This window comes from Phascolarctos cinereus, unplaced genomic scaffold, assembly GCF_003287225.1.
Source record: "Phascolarctos cinereus isolate Bilbo 61053 unplaced genomic scaffold, phaCin_HiC Scaffold_9;HRSCAF=440, whole genome shotgun sequence".
Classification (NCBI taxonomy): Eukaryota; Metazoa; Chordata; class Mammalia; order Diprotodontia; family Phascolarctidae; genus Phascolarctos; species Phascolarctos cinereus.
In genome coordinates, this window is record NW_027556402.1 from 211455365 (window position 1) to 211482847 (window position 27483).

Below are 27483 nucleotides of genomic sequence, written 5' to 3' on the forward strand. Positions count from 1 at the left end.
ATGTATGTATGTATATATGTATGCATATATGTGTCTACACACACATACATACACATATAGTCATCTTTCCATAAACCATTTCCATATGACCAGGTAGAAATAGATAACACCACCATAACTCCCATTTCTGTAGCAGGTCACAATGTCCTTTCCTCCCAACAATCCTATGAGATATGGTAATGCAAATATTATTATTCCCATTTTACTGTGGAGGAAACTGAAGCTTCAAAGAGGGTAAGTGATATGCCTAAGGTCACACAGCTAAGAAATGGTAAAGCCAGAATCAAACCAAGGTCTCCTGATTCCAAGTTTGGGGCTCTTAGGAACATGCCCTGCTGAATCACTTCAGATAGCACTTCATTCATGCTGTGACTAATCCAGAGAATTCACAAAGGGGCCCGACCCTGAAATAAAGCTTCCTTGGTCATTTAAATTCAATTCAACATGTATTTATTAAGTATCTACTATGCGCAAGACACTGCAGTGGGTGGAGAAGCCTTGTACCGGCTTTACTACCTCCACTCAGATCAAACCCTCTGCCACAGCAGGTGCCGAGTTCCCTGAAATGCCTCACGACTCACAGACAGTCAGAGTGCTGTGATTTCTGCAGTCTTGTCACTTCCCTCCTCATTTCCACTCGGTTTCTAGTCAATCAACAAGCACAACGCACTGGACGCGGTGACACAGAAACAAAGCATCTGTCCTCCCCGCACGGGGAGTCTGGATTGGGAGGGAAGACACACGTGTACATAGGAGTATATGTCCTTAGGTATATTAATACACAAAATAAATACAAGGTAACTTGTTTTTGGTGGAAGCACCTATCATCTTTGAAGGGCATCAGGGAAAGTTCCAGGCTGGAGGTGGAATCTGGAACTAGGGATTCTAAGGCAGAGGGAGGAGAAGGTACAGTGTAGACACCCCCTCCTCACATGCTTGGATGGGCACAGATAAGGAAGGAGATGTCAGGGGTGAGGAACTGCAGGAAGACCAGCCTGGCCAGACCCAAGACTGTGCAACGACTGGAGTGACACCCTGTTTGTCAGGAGGCCAGACTCTTACCTGCCTCTACCTCCCCCAATGCTGGCCTTAACCAGAAATGCATGAGGAGGCCTGAGAGCTGCTAAAATGGGCGTCATAAAATCCCCATGTTTTGTTCTTCAGATGGGTTCTCCCTTACTCAGAAACATCCTTGCTAACACACGACTCTTAACAAGATTGGTGGCCTGGTTTTCCAGCCAACAGAAAATCAGAAACAGCCTTCTAGAAGGGGAAGGAAGGGCTATCAGAGACAGGTAGAAACAATGGCAACCAAAGTCATAGATAAAGATGCCGAAGCCTTGGTACTCTGTTACCATACAGTACAAATAAGGACTCTAAAAATGAGTAATTACTCTGAATCGTTAAGAAATGGTTGAATTATATTCCGTTTGCTCTGTTTGAGAAGAACCTAGATTTCAATAAAAATAGTTAAACATAAAAAGTTTTGTTGTTTGCCATTTGGAGAAATCAGGAGAGCTACTGATAAGACGATGCTAACACGTGTTTTGTTAATATGAATGTTTGTTGAATAGGCACCCACAGGTTGGTGGGCACTGAGCATTTCCGGCTCACCTCAAGTGAAGGAAGGACAAATCCTACTTTCTTTTTTCTTTCTTCCTAAGATCTCTCAGGAGGTCTAGGGGAGATGCTATGTAAAACACCAAGACTGACTCTTCTATGAAGTGAAGGGCTGCCACAGGGGCTGCAGGGGACCTTATGGACTCAGAGATGAAGAAGCTAGAATTATACACCAAAAGCATTAAGGGAGACCTCTAAAGGCAACAGGTCAAGGCCTAGAGGTCATGCCAGTCAACCCAAACATCTGCTAGGTCATTCATCTTCAAGAGCAATGCTACCCTGCAACAAACACTTTTCTCTGAATGATCAGTGCTAATGACATTAATGGACAAAGTTTTCTGCCTTCTGCACTCATCTCATGCAAGAAAATGTTCCTTTTCTGAATCAGGTTAGATTCAAACAGGATTCACCAAAAGAAAACATAACAGTTCTAGCCTCTAGAAATGTAGCCAATAGCTTCTGAGGTGGCTCATCACACAGGGACTTGAGCTTGCTCATGAAAACTCCTTTGGGCTTCACATTTCACACTCAGGCACAAAGAACTTTGCAATTAAATAATCTAAAACAATTTTATTTTTCCAGGAGGGTCAGTCATACAATTCAACCAGCTTTGCTTGTGGGTCAGGTACTCAAATAATCCTTCCATTCATCCAAACACTCATTAAATATCTGTCATGTGTGAGACACTGGGGGAGATACAAAGAGAAGTAAAACTGAGACCCTGCCCTCAAGCTGCTTACAGACTAGTGAAGAAAAGGAAAAATTCCAGGGTAGCAATGACTCTGGACTCACTCTTACAGATCAAGGAAGGTTTACTTCTTCCCCTCAGGATTCCAGGGGCTACCCTTGAAGGGTTAGGGATGTCTGATGCTACCGACTTGAGCCCCCTACTCTTACCTCTGTCTTTGGCTCAGATGCAGCAGAGTTTCTATTTAACATTGGTCCTATCAGATGCAACATCAACGTGGTGGATTTGAATCTCAGCCACCCTGGGCTAGGTATCCAAAGACCCTCCTTGGTCATTGAGGCTGGACTGACTGACCACTAAGGTCCCTATAGACTCTACTCTCATGCCTGACCTTTCAAAGCTGCCAAGGTCACAGTCACCTCTAGTCTCCACTGCAATGCACGCAGCCAGGCAGGAAGAGTGAGACCAACAGGCCTGGCTCTGGCTCATCAGAGCCTTCTGAATGCACCGCAGTCTTGACTACACGGTCATTCATCCTCCAAATCTCTCCAAGGTGCACCCCTTACACGTTATCATGCTTCTCTGGAAACAGGCTCCCCCTAGCCAGGGAATGGCGGTGGCTGAGCATAGGGATGCCTATTCACCAGTGCCCTGTTATACCTGCATGGTGAAAACTAGATGTCAGAAGTTCTGGTTGAGTTCTGGTCCTGCCCCTAAATCACTGTGTGGTCTTGGCCAAGCCACTTCTTTCTGAGCCTTAGTTTCCTCATCCACAAAATGAGGGATCCTTATGGTCTCAGCTAGGACTAAAAAAAAAAATCTCATGATTCCATTCGTTTAATAGTGCTTGTTATAAACAAAGCACTATACTGGGTGTAGGGGTATGTGTGTGTGTGTGTGTGTGTGTGTGTGTGTGTGTGCGCAAAAATAAATAAGGCATAAATGATCCTTGTAACAAGTTTACTGGCTAGCTCTCAGCTTCATACACAAGTATTTAATTCACTTTTGCTTTCTGAATGCATGAGAGTCATTACCGCTTCTTGGGCTTCTGAGCTCCAAAGTGCCAACTCCCTAAGGATTCCTGAACAGGTATTAAGGGAAGTATAAAACTATATTTATATTGAGGCTGGAGACGTGTGTTCTCTTACAGAGTGAGTCCTTTTAATCAGCAAGCAAGAGGAACTAGGAATCTTAATGCAAGGCGGCAAATTTGACCTCAAAGTATCACTGAAATGGAACGTATAACTGGAATATGCCTCTGATCTGATCTACCTTATTCAAAAGAACCAAGACGGGCAAAAGAGCAGGATGGGGTGGCACTGGGTATCATGTGAAGAAGCCCAAGAATTAAAGAGGGAAACATGGCAGAGAATGTTTGGGTGGAGATCAGTGAAGGGAAGGAGAAAAAGGATTGTATCACTGGAGTGTGACCACCTGGATGTTACTGTCCAAGGAAACAGATTAAGGGTTCAAGAGACAGAGCACAAACCTGGCACAAAACGTGATTCAGTAAGAAAAGGCAACTTCATTTATCCAGACATCCACAGAGCTCTCCCACTCCAAAAGCATGGCAGCTAATAATCTCTTGACTTATCTCGGACTTAAAATGCCAAGATTCAGTGACTGATTTGATGTGAAGAGCAAAACCTAAGGATTCATAGGGACAGGGTATAGAATCCTGCCAGCCCCCAGAGCCTGCCTTGGTCTGGATACCAGGTTAGAATAGCTGAGTGGTCCAGACACACAGGGAAGCACTCTCAGCTAACCCCCAAACCCTACCAAATAAAAAAACTCCTCGAGAGGAGCTGGTTGGCAGGGAATAGTTTACCCCACAGCCCATAGCATCACCATTTTGTGATTTCTTCAGGCCTGGCCCGTGGGGACCTGTGAAAGAAGGATTCTTCCCTTCCCATGGATGGGGATTGTATGTTGTTATTACATGGTCACGTACAAGTTGTAAGGTATGTCTTTAAAGGGCTTGGGATCAACACTTGCTGGACAAAGAAAGACAGCCTGAACAGAACAGACGGCAGTGGATAAAGTCAGCAACAGGACAGGAACATGGTAGATATTTCACTACACTCAGTGGGTTCCACTCATACCCATTCTTCCTGATAGTGATTAATATGTGTGTGTGTGTGTGTGTGTGTGTGTGTGTGTTAGGCAGGAGAGAGTACGGGGGGCAGGGAGGGGATGTAGACTTGGTATAGAAAAGGGCCAAAAGGCTGGGTTTCAGTGTAGGCAAGGATCTAGGTCTGTCTCCTAAAAAGCATCTTGGCCCAGAGGGACTTGAGACTGGGACATGGGCAGGTAAGCCTGTGAAGCTGTATCAGCCTTTGTGACTTGACTGGGGGTATCTCAGGGAAAAGATTCCTGTTCTGTAACTCTACTGAAATGTCTATCAATGTCATCTCCTACTTTCTTTAAACATCTTCAAAAAATCCAAACTTAATGAACATGAACTAAGATGATTACTTTCATATACACAAACAGAAAGAAGGGATTATAGATGAAACTGTAATGCTCTATTATGTAAAGCTTGCTTTTCTTTTTCAGTACATAATAAATTCATCATGGTGTTTTCAGAATTGTCCTACTTGTCTGGATTTCTTCTGGCTTTTCTTCTATCTTCTCGGCATTTCAAAATGTTTCAACAACTCTTTCTTTCCTACTTTCCTTCTTTCTTTCTTTCTTTCTTTCTTTCTTTCTTTCTTTCTTTCTCTCTCTCTCTTCTCTCTCTCTCTCTCTCTCTCTCTCTCTCTCTCTCTCTCTCTCCCCCCCCTTCCTTCCTTCCTTTCTTCCTTTCCCCCAACCCTATTTCCTCCTTTGCCTTCCTCACCATTGAGAAAACAAAAACCGTTGTAACAAATATGCATAATCAAGCAAAACAAATTCCCACATTGGTTGGATAGAAAAATAAATAGCCCAATCTTGTTCTGGCCAGGAGGTACATGCCTTACTTCCTATTTCTCTGGCACCACTTGTTTCCATCATCACTTATCTTGCATTACTGCAAAAGCTTCCTTTGAAAGTACTTCTCTTTAGACTTCACCTTGCTTGGACATTAAATTCCTATAACATCTTCTACTTTCAAAAAAAACCCCTGCACTCATGATTATACAAAATATAAATATTGAACTGAAACCACTTCTATTGAACATAATTAGTTATCTGTGTATCCCTCATGTAGATTCACTACTAAGTTTACTAAGTTTAGAAGGGACCATAGTGATCAACCCTATCATTTTAATAAGCACAGTGAGGGCCAGAGAGAGGAAGGGGCCCGACCCAGGTATAGCGAGCTACGTTATACAGGTGGTTTCTGCTTTCAGAAGCAGTGAGTTTGAAGACAACATGTATTCTGAAGACCACATTTGATTATACGCTACACCCCGTAATTAGGCACAGTATGAATGCGTGGACTGTTGCCTTTATCTGGATGTTTGCAGAAATCATCACAGGATGGAGTAATGGTGGTGGAAAGAGAAGTCCAGGTCTCAATCAGTTTTGTCATGAGCCAACCAGGGAAATACAAAATGGTGAAAGGAGGTGGGGGACTTCTGTAAGGACAGTAATAAAAGCTTACATTCACATAAAAAGCTTTATGGAATCAAACATTTCACTTAAGCTCCTTCACAACAGCCCCACATGGAAGGAATGATCTCCATTTGACAGATGAGGGAACTGAAGCCTAGTGAAGTCAGGTGGCTAAACCATGGTCCTACATTGAGACCTAACCTCTAGTACTTTTTCCCATTCTTATCTCTGCCTCTTGATAACAGCTGAGATAAACCTTCTGCCCGCCATGACATAATGCTGAACCCTGAATCTACCACGTGGTCTTGCTCTGAGAAACAGAGCGCCACCCTCCTCCTGTCCAGCCACGGATGGGGGGAATAGTGAGAAGCACCATTAGAATTCCCTTTGGGTATTCTAGGATGTGCCCACTGTGAGTGGTTCCTCTAGCTTTTTCCACCGTGGCATGGATTTGCTCTGTAAGATTGTCTGAGTCCAAAACGTGTGGGCCAGAGGATTGTTCTTCTTCTTCAGCTTTTATTTCTATTGCACTGCGTGGGCTGCCATTCCCTTTTATATTTATTCTATTTATCTGTTGTGGCAGAATGCTATGCATGCCACCTGTTCATTTATTCTTCTGTGAAGATGTGGCATCATGAGATCCTATCTGGTCCTACTGGTTATTTTGCCTGATCACATCTCTCTCATTAGACACATCTCCTGTGCTTGGAGGGTAGGCAAAGAAAGGCCTTTAACTCATAGCTTGTCTGGATATACTCACAATTCTTTGAAGTCCCTACACTGATGTTACCTCCATAATACCAGTTGCACCTGAAATTCCAGAGACGTTCCATTTCAGAAACTGATGTTAACCTGGAGATGGATTAAAGGCTTTTTAAAATATCATCTAATAATACTTTTCAGACTTAAGGCAGCTTTTTGCCTGTGAGTTCTAAAGCTCTGTACAAATTTTTAAATAATGAAGCCTTGGCAAATTCTTAAAAGATAGGTATTATGCAGCATGTAGCTGAGCTAAGGCATAGCCTGCTTAAGTGAACAGCCCTGGGACACAACAACTAAGTAAAAAAGACTTAAAAATGGGAGCCCAGGTGTGCTAATTTCTATTTTGATGCTATACAGATTGTCCTCTCATTACTCTGTACATTATATAGTGAAAATCAACCTCTTCATCAAAAAAGCTTGGCCCAGAGCACAAAGTACAAGAAAGAAAGTGTGACACCCCCCCTCCCCATATCACACGCTGATGATGCAGGCACACAGCGGCTGGGGGGAGTTCAGAGCACTGGGCCAGGAGCTGGGGGGCCTGGGATTGGCTCTCAGCTCTGCTGCCCCAACCAGTTTGTAGTCTATGTCACCTTGCTGGGGCACTTAGGGTTTTCATCTGTCAAATGAAAACAAAAGAATTTGGCTTCTTTCATAGGGTGGTTCTGAGGCTTAAAGAAGGATTTCTATCCACAGAGTATTTATATTATGTAAGCTCTTATTAGCATCACTACAGACTATCCCCAGGGCAGCTAGGTGGCGCCATACATAGAGTGCTGGGCCTCAAGTAAGGAAGAACTGAGTTCAAATCCAGCCTCAGACACTTAGTAGCTGTGTGACCCCGGGTCAGTCACTTCACCCTGTTAGCCTCAGTTTCATCATCTATAAAATGAGCTGAAGAAGGAAATGGCAAACCACTCCAGTATCTCTGCTGAGAAAACCCCAAATGGCATCACAGAGAGCTGGACATGACTAAAATGGTCTGAACGACAACTACAAATCTGCAAATGGAGCAGCCACGGGCAGCTGGGTAATGCAGTGGACAGAGCACCAGCCCTGGAGTCAGGAGGATCTGAGTTCCAATCTGGCCTCAGATACTTACTAAGTGAGTTGGACACGACTGGACAACAAGAGCCTACCCCTACCTTCTGTAATTTTGTATTTCAGTGATTAGCTATAGAACTACTTTTCCCTTGTTACCTCCTTCCCTCCATTATCTGATGGTTTCTGTGAATGTCTGGTTAATGACAGCAGCCTGTGTGCTCAGGATTCTGCTTGATAACGAGGCTCCCCCCTCGTGACCTGTTTGGTTAGACCAGGGGTGGGGAACCTGCGGCCTCGACTTCCCAGAACAATCCCCTTCATAAAAGGATTGGTTCTATAAAACCTGGACTCAGTCAAAAGGCTGCACCCAAGGACCTAGAAGGCCACAAGTGGCCTCGAGGCTACAGGTTCCCTGCCCCTGGGCTAGACTGTAAGATGCCCATGTCAGACTGTAAATTCTACAAGGGCAAATGAAGAGGCTTCTACAGACTTTATCTTTCACGCAATGCTTGGCCCAGCACTCTTGTAAAAGATACTGAATAAATGCTTGCTGAATGAAGGGATCTACTTTTACACGTGGCTTCCAGACTTCTTCCAAAAGCTGAGCTCTCCTACATAATGCAGTTCATTATTCCATGGGCTGGGAGATCAGCCCGCTCCTGCCCTAAACATACATACACAATTAGTCTCTAAAATATCTATGTGTGTTTGAGGAAAGAGCTTTACAAATCTCACAGAACTGCAGGAATGGCAAGTCAGTGGAGATCTGGTAGACTTTTTAACAAGGATTCAACATGTTTTGTGTGGGCCACAGCGAGACTTCAAAAAGAAAGTTGCTTACTTCAAGATTTAAGAACCATTCATTCAAAGACTCACAGGACAGCAGCGGACATTTCCAGAGCATGATAAACCTTACAAGATGCCATACATGTGTCACCTCATTTGATACCTTCAACAACTCTGAGGAAGGTGACGTACCATCCTCCCTGTCACCCAGCCTTGAAACCTGGGTTTCACCTCCCCACCCCCCACATCTATGCAGGCACCAGAGCCTGTCATTGCCACCTCCACAACATCTGCTGCCTATGCCTCCCTTCTCTCCACCACAAAGTCACTACTGCTGTTCAGGCCTTCATCACCTTCTGCCTGAACTGCTGCGACACCCTCCTAGCTGGCCTTTGGCTTCCCTGCCTCCAGCCTCTCCTCTCTGCTCAGCTTCCAAGGCCATTTTCCCAAAGCACGGGTCTGACCATGCTACCCCCCCCCACAACAAACTTCAATGGTGCCTTATAAGGGTGAGGATCAAATGTAAACGCCTGTGTTTGTATTTAAAACCCTCCACGTGCCAGCCCCAACCTGATTTCCCAGAAATGACATTCAACTCTCCTTCGGGCTTTCTATGATCCAATCAAAATGGGGTTCTTATTTTTCCTCATACAGTATACTGCATTTCCCACCTCCATACCTTTGTACTGGCTTCCCCCCGTCCAGAATGTACTCCCTCCTTATCTGTGCCTCTCAGGTGCCCTAGCCTTCTTCAAGACAGCTTAAGGGCCACCTTTTAAAATACATGAGGCCTTTTCTGATTCTGTTGGCTACTGGCAGCCCCTCTATAATACCCTGTAAACTTATCTGTCCACATATCTATATCTATCTGTCTATCTATATGTGTGTGTGTTTGCATAAATAAATAGCACATACTTATGTAAGTTCACCTTTTCTCCACTGTAATAATAACTAACATTTCCATAGTACTTACAGTGTGCCAGGCACCATGCCATGCACTTTAGAATCACTATCTCATTTGGTCTTCACAACTTTGACAGATGCATACTACAATTACCTCCATATTACAGATGGATAAACAGAAGTGAAGTGATGTGCCCAGCTGTCACACACAGCCAGTAAGTGTCTGGGGCTGGATCTGAATGCAGTTCTTCCCGATTCCAGGCCTGGCGCTCTATCCACCCTGCCACCCAGCTGCCCTTTGGAATGTAAGCTCTTTGAAGGCAGAGACGGTTTCGTTTCTTGGCCTCCCCAGCACCTTGTTTGATGCCTGGCACACAGCAGGTGTTTAAAATGCCTGCTGATTGATGATCATCCCCTTTAACAATGGAGCAAACTTAGGCCAAGGTCACACAACTAAGTGATGGAGCTAGGGTCTGAGCCAGAATCTTCTGACCCCCAACTCCCGTGTTCTCTCTGCCTGTTGACTATAGTCTGACCATGAGGAGAGATCTTAAAGAATTTGGTTCATTACATGAACTCCGTCACAAATACACATCTAGACTCTTCTTGAACGGTTTCAGTGACATGGAACTCACTATCCCACAGGACTGCCTGTTGCATTGTACACATTTCTATTGTGTGGGTAGGGGAACTCCTTCTCATGTATCAAGAAAGATCATATTTGACCCACTCTTTGAAAAAAAACTGCAGGGAAAACTGGAAAAGAGTATGGCAGAAACCAGGCATAGACCCAAATCTCACACCATATACCAAAATAAAGTCAAAATGGGTTCAGGACTTAGATATAAAGGCGGAGACCATAAGTAAACTGGGAGAACAAGGAATAGTTTACCTATCAGATCTATGGAGAACAGAAGAATTCATGACCAAACAGAAGATAGAGAACACTATGAAAAGCAAAATGGATAATTTTGATTACATTAAATTGAAAAGTTTTTGCACAAACAAAGCCAATGCAACTAAGATTAGAAGGAAGGTAGAAAATTGGGAAAGAATTTTTACAACCAGTCTCTCTGATAAAGGGCTCATTTCTAAAATATATAGAGAATTAAGACAAATGTATAAGAACACAAACCATTCCCCAATTGATAAATGGTCAAAGGATATGAACAGACAGCTCTCAGATGAAGAAATTAAAGCCATCTATAGTCATATGAAAAAATGCTCTAAATCATTATTGATTAGAGAAATGCAAATCAAAACAACTCTGAGGTACCACATCACACCTATCAGATTGGCCAACATGACAAAACAGGAAAATGATAAATGTTGGAGAAGATGTGGGAAAATTGGAACACTAATACATTGTTGGTGGAGTTGTGAAATGATCCAACCATTTTGGAGAACAATTTGGAAATACGCCCAAAGGGCTACAAAAATGTGCATACCCTTTGATCCAGCAATAGCACTTCTAGGGCTGTATCCCAAAGAGATCAAACAAATGGGAAAAGGACCCACATGTACAAAAATATTCATAGCAGCTCTTTCTGTAGTGGCAAAGAATTGGAAATTGAGAGGATGCCCATCATGTGGGGAATGGCTGAGCAAGTTGTGGTATATGAATGTAATGGAATATACTATTGTGCTATAAGAAATGATGAACAGGCTGACTTCAGAAAAACCTGGAAAGATTTATATGGTCTGATGCTGAGTGAAGTGAGCAGAACCAAGAGGACTTTGTACACAATAACAGCCACATTATGTGGTGACTAATATTGTTAGACTGAACCCTTCTCGGCATTACAAGGATCTAAGACATCTCCAGAGGCTGTCTATATCCAAGGAAAGAACTATGGAAGTCGTAGTGCTATCACTTATTTTTACCTTCTGTTGAGCTTTGTTTCATCTTTCTGATGGTTCCTCCTATTGGTTTTAATTTTTACTTACAACTTCACTAATGTGAAAATATGTTTAACAGGAATGTAAATGTAAAGCCTATATCAGATTGTGCGCCGTCTTGGGGAGTGTGGGGGGGAAGGAAGGGGGAGAAAAATTTTCAACTCAAAAACGTATGGAAGTGATTGTTGATAAATCAAAATAAATTAATAAAATTTTAAAAAAGATCATATTTGTAATATGCTTACTTAGCATGCTGCCTGTACATAGTAGGTACTTAATAAATGCTTATTTCCTTTCTTCTTTTCCCTCCTTATACCAAGCTCAAATCTGCCTTCCCATAGTTTTATCTGCCATCTGTGGCCAAGGCTTCCCCCACTAATTCCTCAGACACTCACTAGCTGTGTGACCCTGGGCAAGTCACTTCACTCTGTTGGCCTCAGTTTCCTCATCTGTAAAATGAGCTGAAGAAGGAAATGGTAAATCACTCCAGTATCTCTGCTGAAAAAACTTCAAATGGCATCGCAGAGTTGGATACAACTAAAAATGACTGAACAACAACAAATCTGAAAATGGAGCAGCCAGGGGCAGCTAGGTGATGCAGTGGATAGAGCACTAGCCCTGGAATCAGGAGGACCTGAGTTCCAATCTGGCCTCAGATACTTACTGGGCCAGTCACTTAACCCACAATGTCTCGAAAAAGAAGGAAGAAAGAGAAAGAAAGAAAGAAAATGGAGCAGCCAGAACTAAATGCAACACACCAGCCCTAGACTGAGATCCGTAGAGAACAGTAGAGGAGCAGAAGCTATGTGAGTACTCAATTAAAATCTTTGACTTTTGTGTTTTTTTTCCCTTCCAACCAATGCTCTAGCCAAGTCTCCTTCATTCTACTACTGTGCAGTTTTTTGAGACCTACTTAATAAGCCAGAGAGTGGGAAGTCCTTTTACCTTCTCCTCAAGCAAGAAGACGAGCTCGTATGTAAAGCACACAATTGGAGATAACCTCCTGAGGGAAGACAAACAGGGCAGTCCCCTCCAATCACTGGAAGGTGCTGCCGTGGCTCCTAAGCCTTTTGTGCTGTGGAAAGGTTCTCAGGTGAAAACCACAGTCACGCTTCTGTTGCTAACCACCATGGCAAGCCACTACTGTGCTGCATCCCTTGGCCCTGGCTAGCTCCTTGTCATATGGTTCAGCTGGCTTAATCACTCTCTCCATGCAACAAGTATTTACTGAATAGTTATTATGTGCCTATTAGAGAGTCATCGCTACATAAAATAGGAACGCCTATGTTTCCTGCATGAATAATGGACCAGACTAAATTATATAGAACACACTTAACGTCACTCCTTTCAGATATCCAAGCAATTGTCTCTTCTAGCTTTTAACTATCTAACTCACTTATCAGGACTTATTTACTAATGCCTGGAGGTTCGTGGTGATATACTTGCTTCTCCGATGTATATGCTTCCTTTCCATGCGGAGAGTTGAAATGATGGGCTGGTGCAATCCAAGTTTGGTCTTAATTGCTCCAAATGTTTATTGTTTAATACACAACCCAGAGATGTGATTTACTTGTGTGTGTGTTCTACTCCTGATTTTTATACACATCAGGGAATTTCCATTCCAGTAACAGCTCCCAGAGAGGTTTCAATATTATAATTGTTCTGTTCACATTTTAAAGTTATGTTTTCCATCAAGCTGAGGATGACTGATATTACAAACCCAAGAGCATTTCACTGGCTTTTCCTGCCTAGCAGCATTTCCCTTTCATATAACAGAAACACAAACCATATTTCATGAAGAATTCTTCAATAATTCAGCAACATTTCTGGCACAGGGATGTATCATTTCAATAACCCTTAGCAGGTTGCTACAGAACAATGCACTACTTTATTTTAAAAATACATCAAGGTAGGCAATTTTACAGTGGCATGTTCTTTCTGCAGAACATAACTGTTTAGACCTAACAATACTGGACTATTCAGTTACCAAAGAAAAACACATACAACCCCCTCAAGTCATTTTTTTTCCATCTTTATTAGCAAATTGGGTTTGCTAGTAAAATTGGCAGGAACTAGCTTACTTTAATCAGATGACAATAGGATCCTAGCTCAGAACAAAACTTTACAGGAAAACTGAAGTAAGATGAAGCAAATCAGTACCTTTTTCTGAAAGAACAAGTATGTCCCTATCTTATTGTACCAGGCTACCAGTCAAATTAAATCACCATGCCCACCATTGTTTCTTAACCCAACTGATAAAAGAAGATTGGAAATTATTTTGCTTTTGAGGTAGGCGCTATGAACAATTCTACATTAGTAGGGGGGGATATCACATTTCCAGTACTCTTTACGAGCTTGATCGTATTTTTTTCCTCTTGGAGAACTGTGGCTGCATTTACAAATATGGAGACCTTACGTGAGAAATGAGGTAGAACTGAACAGATAAGATAACATACAAATAAAAGGAAAATTGTAAAAAGAAGCTGAGCTCTCAAAGCATTCTGGGTGGAATTCTGAGTGTAGTCTCTCATGGGGGTGGAAGGCAAAGTTCTGTTTTATGAAAACCTACCTCACATAGTTTGGTCCCACGCGGTTGATTAACTTTTCCATAGCTTCTTCTGTCTCCCTCAGTTTCTCTTGCAGCTGAGCAAGCTCATAATTGGCTGAAAACGAACATGAATCCAACAGGCACAGACAATTTTGTAAGCCCATTTCTGCAACATAACTGCTATATTCTTCTATAATCTGGTTTGGGTCTGAAATTTCAGGCAAGCAGCTGAAAGGGCTGGGACTGTGTCAAGCTAACGAGGACTAATCAGGTCTCTCGTTTACTAATTCTCATGCCAAAAGAAGGAACAGAGATTTAAGAGTACAGAAACGCTCCAAGAAGCACCTTTAGTGAATGGTTAACAAGTTATGACCTGATATACAGCAGGTCTAACACCTGGGATAGCAAATGTGTCACTAAAAAGAAAGCCAGGAGATGTTCGAGGGGAAAGGCGGGGGGGAAGCCTTCTCTCTTCCCTAGGCACAAACTGTTTCTGAGGCTAAGACACAACCTTGTCAAGTTCTTTAAAATGCATGCTAAGGCTCCCAAGTGAACGACGCTTTCCCGAGGTCTAAGAATGATCTTTATCACACAGATATGTGGTATTAAACACTAAAGGCAGTACAATAAAGAAGACACAGTGGTCCTTGAATCAAGAGAATTAAAAATACAACAGCACAAGTTTTTAAATAACCCATAAATGAAATTAATGGCAGACTTAGAAATGAAAGACTATTTACTACATAGATGCTATAGTTTTATCTATGGCTGGGATGCCTTTCTAGACAGATGAATTTAGATCTTCATGAAGATAAGAACTATTTCAGGCATCCTTTAGCAATTCTGAAACACACCTTTATGTTATTAGCTAATGTTTGTAAAGTGCTTGGGAAGCAACAAAGTGCCACATAAGTGCTCCATATATATTTTTTTAAATTTTCTGTACAAAATCAGTCAACTGAAATGAAGGGACAAAAAGCAGATACAAAATGCCATTTCCATTATAATAAAAACAGCTGCTCTTATGTATTAATTTGATTTCCTTTCCCTGTTTAAGTGCATTATGAGATATGGTACTAGGTCTGCTCCCCCTTATAGAGCCCATAAATCTTTTTAAAATTATTTTTTGAGTGCACTTCCATCAAGGCTGGTTAAACAATTAAACTTCCATTGAGAGTGTGAAAAATGTCCCAGATTTCTTTCATAGCACTATTCCATGAATGTTTAAGGTTGGTAGAATGAAGTTAGAATGTGATAGGAAGCTTCTCTCTTAAGAGGGAATCCAGAAGAAAAACCAATAAAATTGCACACTTATCAGAGAAAAGACAGGCAAAGGGGGCTATCACTTTGCATCTCTTCACTGGTCTACAGCATCTAGGCTCAAAAACCTTCCGTGGCTCCCCACTGCCTGCAGGATAAAGGCTAAATGCCTTACTCTGGGCACTGGGAAGGCATATCCTTCATAATCTGACCCAAACTAATCCTTCCATTTTGCCCAGTGTATATCTTCTAGTCAAGTGTGTTTACACTGCCTGTGTGTCTTTGCCCATGCCACCCCCTCCACCTGGCATGGCTATCCTCTCTCCCCACCCCACACAAATTCTTAAAAGCCTGTTTACATTTTACTTTCCCCTGACCACATGCACTGCAAGTGACTTCTCCCCATCTCAACTCCCATCACTCTTAACACTCATTAATCACTGGCTAGTGACTTATCTTTTCAGGTACATATGTCTCCTCTCCTCCAACTACAAGCTTCTTGTCCAGGCATGGCGTAGTGGACAGACTAAGGCTGGAGTCCTGGCTCTATTGCCCATGGGTAGCTCTGTAACCCTGGGCAAGTCTCCTCCCCTCTCTGACCTCCAACTCCCTCATTTACAAAATGAGGATAATATTTGCTTCACTGGATGGTTATGAGGAAAATACTTTATAAACTTTAAAACACTATAAAAATGTGAGCTATTGCTGTTTTAATACTCTGAAGCCTGGGATCATGCCAGGGCTCAATCAACACTGAATGACAAGAATAAGAAGTGTTAGGTGTTATTTTTAATGCTGACACTAATTAATGTGCTGACTTGACTGTTTCCTGCCTTGGTTTTTGTCCATCTGTAAAAGGGGGTATCTATTAACAGCAGCTTTGAAACCTTCAAATTGGTGACTCTTTCTAAATATGAAGTCATGACTGGCTAATAAATCCAAGAGTAACTCTTTTAGAAAGTGAAGTGACAGCAATCTGTTTTGTGTCCCTCTGGTCTACAGCGATAAACTAATATCAATACAGGCACTGTGCTTTCCCTTGGAGAGTTCAGAGCTAAACTTCAAGAGATTGCAGGTAACAACAATTTTAGATTAATATGGAGCATCCTTGGGGAAATGTCTCCATTTCCTGTAGGTGGTAGCAGCATACTATCTCACTAGCCATATCACTGCTCAAATTTCCAGCGCTTTTTAGTCCACTCAGAAATGATACTTACTGATCTTCCTATTTGGATTTCCATGCAGAGCAGGGGTGGCTTTCTGTTCCTCTGCAGTAGTTTTCCCCTTGGAAGAGAGCTGAGAATTGAAGGGGTTACAACGGTTAATCCAAAGCCCAAAGGCACTGGACACAGCATTATTAAAGGGAAAAAAATAGAAAGCTGGGAGACCAATGTTAAGCGAGGAACCCAATTAAAACAGCAACAACCTCAGAAGAAACTCCAGAGGTTCCTCCCCTTCCTATTTCAAAACAAGGCCTTAAAATCAGGACAACTAAATGATGGGGGGAAAGAAAAGGAGAAGTGGTGTGTTGGACTAAATCATCTTTTAAGGTCCCCTCAAGCACTGAATCCTGTGATCCTGTGGGAAGCATCATAAAATAAAAGGGTTTCAAAGGTTTTTTTTTCCTTCTTGGCCAAGTTAGGGAAAAGAAAAGTGAATAAAGGAAATTTATAGGACTTCCTTAGTGGTTCTCCTGCAGGATCATGGTGAGAGAGCCTGGCAGGAAGGAGCTGGACCCTCCTCTGCAGCTGACAAAGCCAACTGAAATATCTGCGATGGAGATGCCGACAATCTACAGTGCCGTATGGCCTCCCGGCCTATGAAGATCCTGCTTAGAGGCCAAGTGTTATTTAGAAGGGTCCATTTTAAATGACACAAATGATCCCTCAAAGGAGTTGGCAAATGTCATGCTTTAGGTTAGGTAGGGGGCATTCTGTCTCAGGCTGTCGGGGATGCTTGGACAATGAAATAAAATTAGCCCTGTCAGCTCCTGGGAAGAAAGGTACCATATAATTACAAAGTGGTATTATTTCAATTATTATCTAGTCCCCATGTGGCTGTTTTTCTGACAAAAAGGAACACGGAAAGCTCAGGGCCAGCTGTAGTAATAACAAGTTTTCCTAAGTCCTTTCTGGGGATCCTCCTCTTTGGGAAGAAAAAGGCTGTGGGTTAAATTCTGTGCTCAGATACTTTTATATGCCTTCTACTGAACTATAAGGAAAGCAAAAAGGAAAGAGATTTTTATCAGAGAGAAAAAGAAATAAAGTTGCTCAGCTATGGCTAAGCATGTTTAGGACCCAACAGGTGAATTCTCTGGACACATTTTAGACTTTCAAATGCCAAGTGCAGAAAACCAGCCAAGATTATTAGATCCAATGGGGGTGGGGGGAAGGCATGGTACGTCTCACAGTATGAGGCATCTCTTGACATCTAGTAAATTACAATCAAAACCTGAATCTCAGAGTCAAGATCTGAGATCACTAAGCAGCTGAACATTAGAGGGAATTTCCACCCTTTCTTGTCTGTTTAATGTAGTGGAAGGTATGCTGGTCTTAACAGAAAAACCTGGGTTTGAAACCTGGCTCTGGCCCTATGGAAGTCATTTTTCTGACCCTCAGTTATCTGTCAAATGGGTATAATGCTTATATTAACCCTTTAACAGGGTTGTTGTGAATTTTTATACATACACACACATATATATTGTATATGTGCGTGTGTATGTATGTATGTCTGTATGTATCATTTCACTTAGTTAGGTGCCTCAGTCCTTTGTTGGGTCAGAATATGTGGCTCCCTAAATTTCAGAAAGAAGTGCTTGTCTATAATCTTTTGCCTTTTTTTGGGGGGGGGATGAGGCAATTGGGGTTAAGTGACTTGCCCAGGGTCACACAGCTAGTTAAGTGTTAAATGTCTGAGGCTGGATTTGAACTCAGGTCCTCCTGACTCCAAGGCCAGAGCTCTAGCTGCCACCTAGCTGCCCCTTGTCTATAATCTTTACCAAAAAAGAGGCAAAACTGAGACCTGGGAAAGACCTTAGCTTAAAAAGGCCAAGTTCTCCCACTCATTCCGGGCCATCTCCAGTCCTCCTGATAGATATCTGGCCACTGGACCCAGATGGCTCTGGAGGAGAACATGAGGCTGGTGACTTTGCACAGCCCTGCCTCACATAAATCCAATTCACTTGTTAAGTCATGGCGTCACCTTCCTGATGTCATGGTCCTCTTCGAGAACAAAGCATAAGCAACAACAACTCTCATCTCCATGTCAGAGCTCTGGGGGGGTTTTAAAACCTGGCAGCCTCCTATCACAATAGAAGTGATGTGACTGGAGAAGATGATGCTATGCTATCTAAAAATGGGTCCCAGGAGAAGTATCCAGCGCTTCATTTTCTCATTCATTGTCTGGCTTATTTGCTAAAGCATTTTTGGAGGAAAATAAAAAGCTTAAAAAAAAAAAGACCTTGCTAAGCAAAATTTAATTTTTATCTAGACCTATAATTTAATTGGTGTAGGGAGGTCATAAGGAGCAAACGTCCCCCACCAATGAAGAGAAAGCATCTGTCTTGCAAATGAGTCCTAGAGAATGGTACCATCACACAGCCAGAATGGATCAGAGGCTGGCACTGAACCAAGGTCTTCCTGATCCTGAGGCCAGATCTCTAGCCACACTGCCTTTCTTGCTGAAAAAAAAAAATCCTCAAAGCCTGAATGTAACTGATTTCAGTTAGCTTTCCTGATATTAAGAAGGATGACGTAGGTTCTACTTACCTTAAAGAGAATGTATAAGATATAGAGAAGAATTCCAAAACCATAGATGGGAATAATCTGGCCCATAAGGCCTCTTCCACCACCACCTCCCACACTGCCACCAGATCCTTTGGTTTTTGCAATTGCCTCTGCAAGGTGAGACCTGGGGAAATGGGTGCCAGCAGCTGGGCCATCTGAAGGCATTTGGTGGTGCATCATTGGTGGAAATCGACCCATCTTTCCTGAGGAAAGAAACAAATCATCTTTTGTTCCTTCTGTTGCCAGAACTAGCATTTGGTAAAAAGCTAATTTTCTAAAATACTGAATACTTTCAAACTATTTCTCATGAGTGCTTTGTGTCCTGGTAATAAGGACAAACAGGCAACTTTCCCACAGTATCACTGGGATGGCAGGAAATGGGGAGAGAGGCAACTGAGATCTTCCCCCCACTTCTTCCTAAAGCTTTGGCAAATTTCCCTATGGAGGGAAGACCCAAGGTCCTGTAGGGGAGCTCCGAGGGATGCCGTCTTTTTGTACTGAAGGTCAAGCGTACATACTTAGTCATTCCTGCTCCTTCTCTGAAAGCCAAATTCCTCTGCTAACACTGATTTCAATCTGCCTTCTAAATAGGAAATTAGGGGATCTGGCTATTGGACGTTAGGGCAGGGGACAAAGGCTTAATGGTGTATGTTACTTTGGTTTGATGGTCATTCCACTCTTCAAAAGGTGGATGAAACAACAAGGGGAACATTCTATTCTGGATCTGATTCTCACTAACAGGGAGGATTTTGTTGCTGGGATGAAAATGATAGGAATCTTGTGGGAAAATGAACATTCTTTATAAGGTGTGTGAAGAGAACGAAAGCTAGGCATAATCTGACATGTTTTCTAGTTTTGGGGAAAGTAGATTTCTTTTTTTCTTTGAGGCAATGGGGTGAAGTGACTTGCCCAGGGTCACATAGCTAGTTAACTGTCAAGTGTCTGAGGCCAGATTTGAACTCAGGTCTTCCTGAATCCAGGGCCAGTGCTCTATGGACTACACCATCTAGTTGCCCCAGGAAAGCAGATTTCAAAGAGCTCAGAGGAAGGATAGATAGAATTCCACGTAATAAAACAGGGAAGTCAGCGTAGGAAAGGTAAAAAACTCTCAAGAATGAAATTCTAAAGATGCAAAGGGAAACAACTCCAACAAGAAGGAGAAATGGAATGGTCTGAAAAGACTGATGTAGATACAAAGGGAGCTAACCAACTAACTTAGATTTTCTGAAGGTACATACAAAAAAAAATGGAGTCAAGGGAGGGAACAAAGGACGAATACAAACATAACATGGTAACTATAAGAACAGAGTTTGGAGTGCTAAACCTCAGAATGAGCGAAGGCTGACAAGGAAACTGAATGAGAACAAAAAAGTGTTCCTGCTACATTTTGGAGAAAAGAGGAGTATTAAGGAAAAGACAGGCCCACAACCTGGAGATGACAATGGTCAACAAAAAGACAGAGCGGTTCAATTCCTATTTAGCTTCTATTTTCTCTGCCACAGAAAATAATTGTCTTAGCACTGAGAGGACAGAACCAAAACGGCTAATAGGTAGACGAAACTCAAGATAAGTAAGGAGACTGCCCTGGATGAATCAAAGTCATCCGGCTCAGATGAACTACATCCTTAAGGGCTGAAAGAACTGGTGGACTGGGATGGCTGAATCATCATCAGGGATGTCTGAAAGATGTGTAAAACCAGGCCACCAAAGGATTAATGAAGGGCAGAGGCTATTCTGATTTTCTAAAAGAAAAAAAAAGTAAAAGAATAGAATCTGCAAAGTATCAGCCAGACAGCTTAGCTTGGATTCCTGGGGAAAATTTTAAACAGATCATGAAAGAGATGGTTTGTGAACATTTTGAAAACGTGCTTATAGAAAACCAACACGCCTTCATCAAGAAGAGGTTGTGTCAGACTAAACTTATTTCCTTTTCTGACAGGGATATGAAACTGGCCGATCAGGAGGATGACATAGTTTGCCTAAATTTCAGCAAGGAATTTGAGTATGTTATATTATTCTCATGAAGAGAAACGTGAGTGATAGGACAGTACAACTCAGTGGGTGAAGAAGCAACTGAATGGACAGATGCAAAGAATCATCACTGCTGGTGCATGTAGGGAATATGTCCTTTGGACTACAGTCCTATAGCCTTGGAGATAGTGTTTCCAAAGGGATTGGCAGCACTGGGACATTTTCCAGTTGGCTTCACATGATGTGTAAGTGAGATATAGATCAAGTCAACTCGCTTTTATTAAGTGCTTACCACCTGCCAGTTACTGTGCTGAGCACAAGATGCACATAGGTGGGAGATGACAGATATGGTGGCTAGAGCCACAACAGTGCCACACCTATTCTCTGTCACTTATTGAACTTTTGATGATTCCTGCAGCCATTAGATTTTGGCCTACTTAATTAGTCAGTACTGGGCATTTCAGGGTTAGACAGATACACAGCATAATGTCTAGGATTCTGGTGCTGACATATTCTGTCACCTATGCCACTATAACAAAAAGTACCACCAAAAGGTCCTGCATTGCTCACCAGACCCCTATGTGACAACCAGTTGACAGTTACCGTGCCTGTGACCCTCTCCTGATTCTCTGGGCAAAAGGATGTTTAGGATAAGATAATGAACTTCTAGTTGATTCCAATGTAGTTTGGTTCTCTTACAGACTGAAGAAAAAGGAAAGACTTCAATTTGAAATGGCGTTTTTGCCTTGGGAGGCTACAGCTATGAAGCAAGAAGACTGTAATAAAAGATAAGTATCTTAACCTTAGAGCCTAAAGCCCGTGGCTGTATTATGCTTTTACAAATCTCATTTGACTACTTACTTAGAGAGAGGGAGCATGGGATAGTGGGTGGAGATTCAGCCACAGAATCAGCAAGACCTGGCTATTGACCGTGTGGCCACGGGCAAGTCACTTCACTTCTCGCGTACCCGGCAATTCTCTACCTTGATGAAAACTTACAATGTGCATCTGTAGATGGAGTTTCCTACAACATCAATCTGGATCTACTGAAGAGAACCGCTTGTGGGTGAGACGGAGATGAGGCAGCACTCGATGAACAGCCCTGCATACAGAGCCTGGGGTTGGAGTCTGGCTCACAAAGACCCCCGAGCTAGGGATACTATTCAGGGGTTCCACGTACCAAGGAGGGGCTTGCCAGCCATAAGACTGTCCTCTCACACAAGAGACTGCAGGATACCCGCTACACTAATAATATCCCTATTTACCGCTTGCAGGAACTACTGCAACAGACTCCAAATTGGCTTTCTTGCTATTGTTTTTCCTCAATCCATCCTCCATACTTCTGTCAGACTAGTATTTCTTATGCAACTATTCAGTTATCTCATAAAATAAAACCAAAGCTATAGCGGCTCCCTGTCACCTACCAAAAAAAAAAAGTTCTAACTCTCTATTGGTTGGCATTCAAGACCCTTCACAATCTGGCCCCACCCTACTTCTCACGTACTTCACGTTGACAAAACTAGACTATCCTTTGTCCCCAGAAAATGGCCTTGAACTTCCATTCACACTGATCCCTATACCTGGAGTGAGACTGGAGGAGAGATTTAAAGCTGGAAAAGACCTCAGAGATCATCCCATTCAACCACTTCATGTCCTTACTGGATAACCCTCTTCAGAGCCCTGCCAAATTCCTCACCACCCTGGAAAGCCTAACCTCAAGGGGAAATGGCCCCTCTTACTCTTGGAACCACATACTCCAGTTTTTCATTATTCATTTAACACACACATAATACCCACATTTAACACTTGTGTGTAGGACACCATACTAAGTATGTACTACTGTGTATTCTACTTCTCAGTGTGTTTGTCTTATATCTCTACTAGACTGTGAGATCTAGATGGGAAGGACCATGTCTTGTCTAAGTTTTGCATCTTCCCCAATGCCTAACACAATACTGGGCACATAGCAGATGTTTTACAAGATTCTGTGGCTTGTCAAATTATTTTAATGTGTACTGAAAAAGCAAGAAAGCCATAGGAACTAGGGCCAAGGGAACTGAATGCTAGCCTTATAGTGTGGTGTCTGGTGTTTGCCTCGACAGAATTTTGAAGCAGGTTGTATTGGTTCATTAAACAGTACCATGTTGACCTTCAAAAGTGTCCAACTCATACCAGCATGTCCAGTCCTTGACTGGTAAGCTTTGGTTCATTAGGTTATGGATGTTCAAATTATTTTTGGCAGTTTTTGGAATGAAAAAGTTCACTTTACTGCAGTCAGGGCACTGTCTTCACAGTCCCAACATAAGGCAAAAAAAATAAATAAATAAAAACAAGAAAGATCAAAGCATTACAGTGTAGTCAAAGGACAAATTGTGTATTTATGGAATATGAATGCTTAAGAATTTAAGGAGATAATCTTCCCAGTAGGCACAAAAAAGTCAAAATTATTTTTGAGCACCTACTATGTTCAGAGCATTGGATGAGGTCCTGGGAAGGGGGATAGGTCAGAGGCAAAAAGAATAAAAGCACTGTTCCCACATAGGCTACCATTTTTAACAAGCAGACTATCCTGTTGCCTCATGGAAGGCATTAATATGGTGCAATGAAAGCAACGGACTGCAGTTCAGGAGACCTGGCTTCCAGGCCCAGCTCTTCAATTTACTAGACAGGTGTGACCTTTGAGACAAATCACTTCCCCTCTCTGAAACTCAGAATTTCATCAACAAAATGTGAGGGATGAACAACATCTACAATCCTCTCCATTTTTATATTAACCGAATGTCTAGGTGCTGAACGGATGCAAAGCAGAGGAATCCTGTAATGTATGGTCAACAGAGAATTCTTGGAGGACACACTACTTTGAAACCTCCTTTCTTTTTGTGATACAGTTATTAGAATGGTAGCTCATGAAAGTAGACTGTTTTATCTGGATTTCACAAAGCTTTTATGACACAATTGTGGACAAAATGATATCCCAGCAATTAAGTGGTTGAATGACCAATCCCAACGGGTACTGGATCAATGAAACAACGGAAACATGGAGGGAGGTCTGCAGTGGCAAGTCTCAAAGTTCTGTCCTCAACCCAATTTTATTCCACACTTTTATCAGTAATTCAGACCAAGACGTAGACAGCATGTGTATCAAACTTGGGATGACACAAAATTGGGAGATGTTTAATGCAATGAATGACAGAATAAAAAAATCTTGATAAGCTGAATGATGGGTTAAATCTTACATGAATGTGCAAGTGACTTGAGGGCAGAACGGTTTTTCATTTTGTCCTTCTGAGACACTGCAGAACAGTGTCTCATGCACAGGAGGGATTTAATAAATGCCTGTGAAGTGAACTGAATGGAAAACATAAGAGACAGAAGTGTAAAGTCTGCACCTAGGTTAAAAACAGTTCAACTGGACAACTGGACAAGTACAGAATGGAAGAGGAGTGGCTAAAAGGCAGTGGATGTGAAAAAGACCTGGAGTTTTAGTTTAAACTTGGGAGCTCACTATGAGACACTGGTAAATGAACGCTTCAATAATGCCAGTACAGCCTTCAGAACAAGGGAGGGGATAGCTTACTGTCTGCCCTCATCAGCACATCTATGGAGTATTGTGTTAGGCTCTGTGTGCCACAGTTTAAGATATACAAACTGCCATGTGATAGTGAGGGGGGCTTGAAACCACACATGAGGACTGGTTGAGGTGGGAATGCTTAGCACAAGTAAAAGAAATCTTGCCTCAGGAACCAGAGGCTGAGTGTTCGTGTTTATATTCTATCTGTCTCCCTGCCCTAGGGTAAATGGAAGCCTTTCTCTAGGACTTTTCTACATTTCATGGATACCACTCCAATACACAGGCTGCCCATCATTTACTCCTTGCTCATCACATGATTGGCCTACCTCTACTTCCAGGTACAGAATACATGCATGACAAGTATTTACTCACTCAAAACACTCCATAGGCTTTTATTAACAGCTAATGCATGCACAGAGTTCATTCTTCTAGCCTTCATGGAATACTTTGTTCAATATTTATTATAAATTTTCCACGTTCACCAAACTATGCTGGACAATCAGGGACGACAGAACAAAGTCCCTGGTCCTCCAGAAGCTCACAATGCGGTTGGGAGACCAGATATTCACATATAAAACCTTTACATAAAAGTACAAAGTACAAAAGTCCTGGATGTACTCAAATGAATGGTATAAACAGCAAGTGCCGTAGGGGTTCAATTCAACCACCACTCAGGAAGACCCCGTGCAAGGCACTGGGGACGGTGGGATCACGTTTGATGTCTCTGATTACAACAGTCTCTGCTCATGCCTTATATTTTTTCTTCTGATCCCACCGTAAAGTGATATTCCATACGGCTCTGTTGATGCTTTTATAGTGACCCCAGTATCATGGAAAGAGCACTAGACTGGAGATCAGGAGACCAGAACGGAAGAAGAGAAGAGCCAGATCAGGCCAACTGTTAATCTAAGTGGGAGGTGGGCCTGGTGCCGCTTTGTTTCCTCACAGTAGAATGAAATACCAGTTTTGCCATAAATAGTGGTGTGATCCTAGGCGTCACTTCCCTCTGCATACTTCAGTTTCCTCGTCTGGGTTGGGTGATCTCAATGTCCATTCCAGCTCTAACATTCTATGATTCCATGAATCACCGAAGGCTTCTGAGCTGGGAGTGACCTCCTGAAAGCCATGTCTGACGAAGCCTGCTCTTAGCAACATACAATATGAGCTATTACTCCTGGCAATATATGTGGTCTACTTCAGGGAGGAAGACTGGAGACAAGGGGATCAGTTAGGTGGCTACTAGAGGAATTCAGATATGAAGGGACGAGGGTCTAGGGCAGGGACCTTGGAAACCATAAGGGACAGATCTCAGGACCAACAGAGCGAATCAGCAACACAGCTGTTGGATTGGATGTGGGGACAGAAATGCCTCCAAAATTACGTCTCAGAGAACAGGAGGACAGCAATGCTGTTTAAAGTCACGTAGAAAAAATTAGCAGCACACAACCATTTGAAGAAAAAAAGTTCAGTTGCAGCAAGGTGAAATACTGGACACATATTTGTAGTTGATTTCATCTGTTCAGATGCTGGGGGATACCAGTGGATGAAGTGGCAAGAAGGATAAGCAGCTTAAATTGGGAAGTGCCTTATTAGATTTGATGAAAAGGAGGTTGAGGTAAGTACATGAGCCAAAATGTAGCTCTCAAAGGAGGGAGTCGGTAGAGAGGAAGCAGAGAAAGCAGTATGGATCACTCATTAGGATACCATAAAGAGTAGGAAAGAGACTAGAGTGTTAGAAGGTACCAGAGGGATGAGCCGAGTGTTCCAATTTAGATCTTCACTGACAGAAAGTGCTATTAAATTTGGCAAGTAGGAGGTCACTGGTGAACTTTGAGAGTGCACTTATTACAACACTTTGATCTATCCTAAATCTCTTTTCAAGGCTTGACTCTGTGACTCACTTCTCCAAATTCCTAGCTTTTAGAGAATAAATTCATGCTCACTATGTACATCTATTAATTAGATGACAGTACAAGAATCACACAGAATGAGGTGCAGAAGGGCTGTGATAAGCAACAATATGTGAGACATCATACTGACGGAACTGTGGATTCATCATTCACTTGTTGAAAAAAAATATTTACTAAACACTATGTGCTAGGCCATTGTGCAGGCAATGGGGGAATCAGAAGCTGATCCTGTCCCTGTGCTTACAATCTAGTAGGGTAATAAAACGTAAATCAAATAATTATAACATACAGTATCGTACACATATTGTAAAACAAACTACTAGGTGAGGTCCTGGGAGAATGTCTTTAAAGGATGAGTAAGAGGCAAAAAGGGGGAGGGAGACTTAGGGGACAATGTGAGTTAAGGCAAAGAGGTGGGTATATATATTCGGGGACCAGAACAGAGTTCAGTCTGACTGTAGCATTGAGTGCACAGAGGGGAGTACTATGTATTAAGGCTAGAAAAGTAGCCTGATACCAGACTGTGGAGGATCTCAGATGACAGGCAAAGGAGACTGATCTTCAATGGGAAGCCAAGAGGGAGAGCCACCGAAGAGTCTTTGAGCAGGGGAATGATGATACGTCTGAGAAAAACTATTCTGGCAATAATATGAAGAAGTAGGGAATTAGGGAAAGTTGACCAGGGTTTTAAGCCCTGGCAAGCCAAACTATGGAGGAAAAAAATATGACAGATGAGCTCCCTGCTCCTCCGCTAGCGGCAGTCTCCTTGGTGGTGGCCTGCTGCATCCCAGGGTCTCTGTATTCCCGCCGTGGGGCAGTCTCTCCTCGCCCAGTACTCCCCCCCCCCCTGAAAGAGATGAGGGAATGTTCATGCTTCTTGCCTTATGTGTCAAAATTGCAGGGTATGGGTCCGGCAGTGTGAATGATGGACTGGAGGACAGAAATTGTGGTGGGAAAGCCCTCTGTGGAGGTTGTTTCAATAATTCAGGCAGGAGATAATGAGGATCCATATTCATATTCATTAGGGTCTTGGCAGCTTACTCCTTTCCCAATACATTCATGAACTCTCCCAGTTTTTTGCTTTTTTTTTGGTGGGTGACTGTCGCTCGTCTTAATTTTCTCTCCCAATTTCTCTCTCTAACTTACCCTTGAATCTCCAAGTTTCATCTAATTTAGACAGGGCTTGGACAGGACAAAAG

The 27483-nt window shown here is 42.5% G+C and overlaps 1 protein-coding gene across 2 annotated transcripts in view; it reads right to left on the minus strand.

Moving 5' to 3' along the window:
* RIC3 (RIC3 acetylcholine receptor chaperone) overlaps window positions 1–27483 on the minus strand; it is a 48716-nt gene that overhangs the window by 14700 nt on the left and 6533 nt on the right. Inside the window, exons 1-3 of one of the 2 annotated variants that reach the window (XR_013483974.1) lie at window positions 18815–19102; window positions 16265–16343; window positions 13809–13902 (exon numbers count right to left, since the gene is read on the minus strand). Coding sequence is in view for 1 of the 2 variants with exons in the window: in XM_078148344.1 (XP_078004470.1) it covers window positions 13809–13902; window positions 16265–16343; window positions 18815–19041 (400 nt within the window). In the remaining variant the exon portion in view is untranslated. Of the gene's footprint in view, window positions 1–13808; window positions 13903–16264; window positions 16344–18814; window positions 19103–27483 lie in introns of those variants that run through there. The other variant, XM_078148344.1, reaches the window with a different exon arrangement.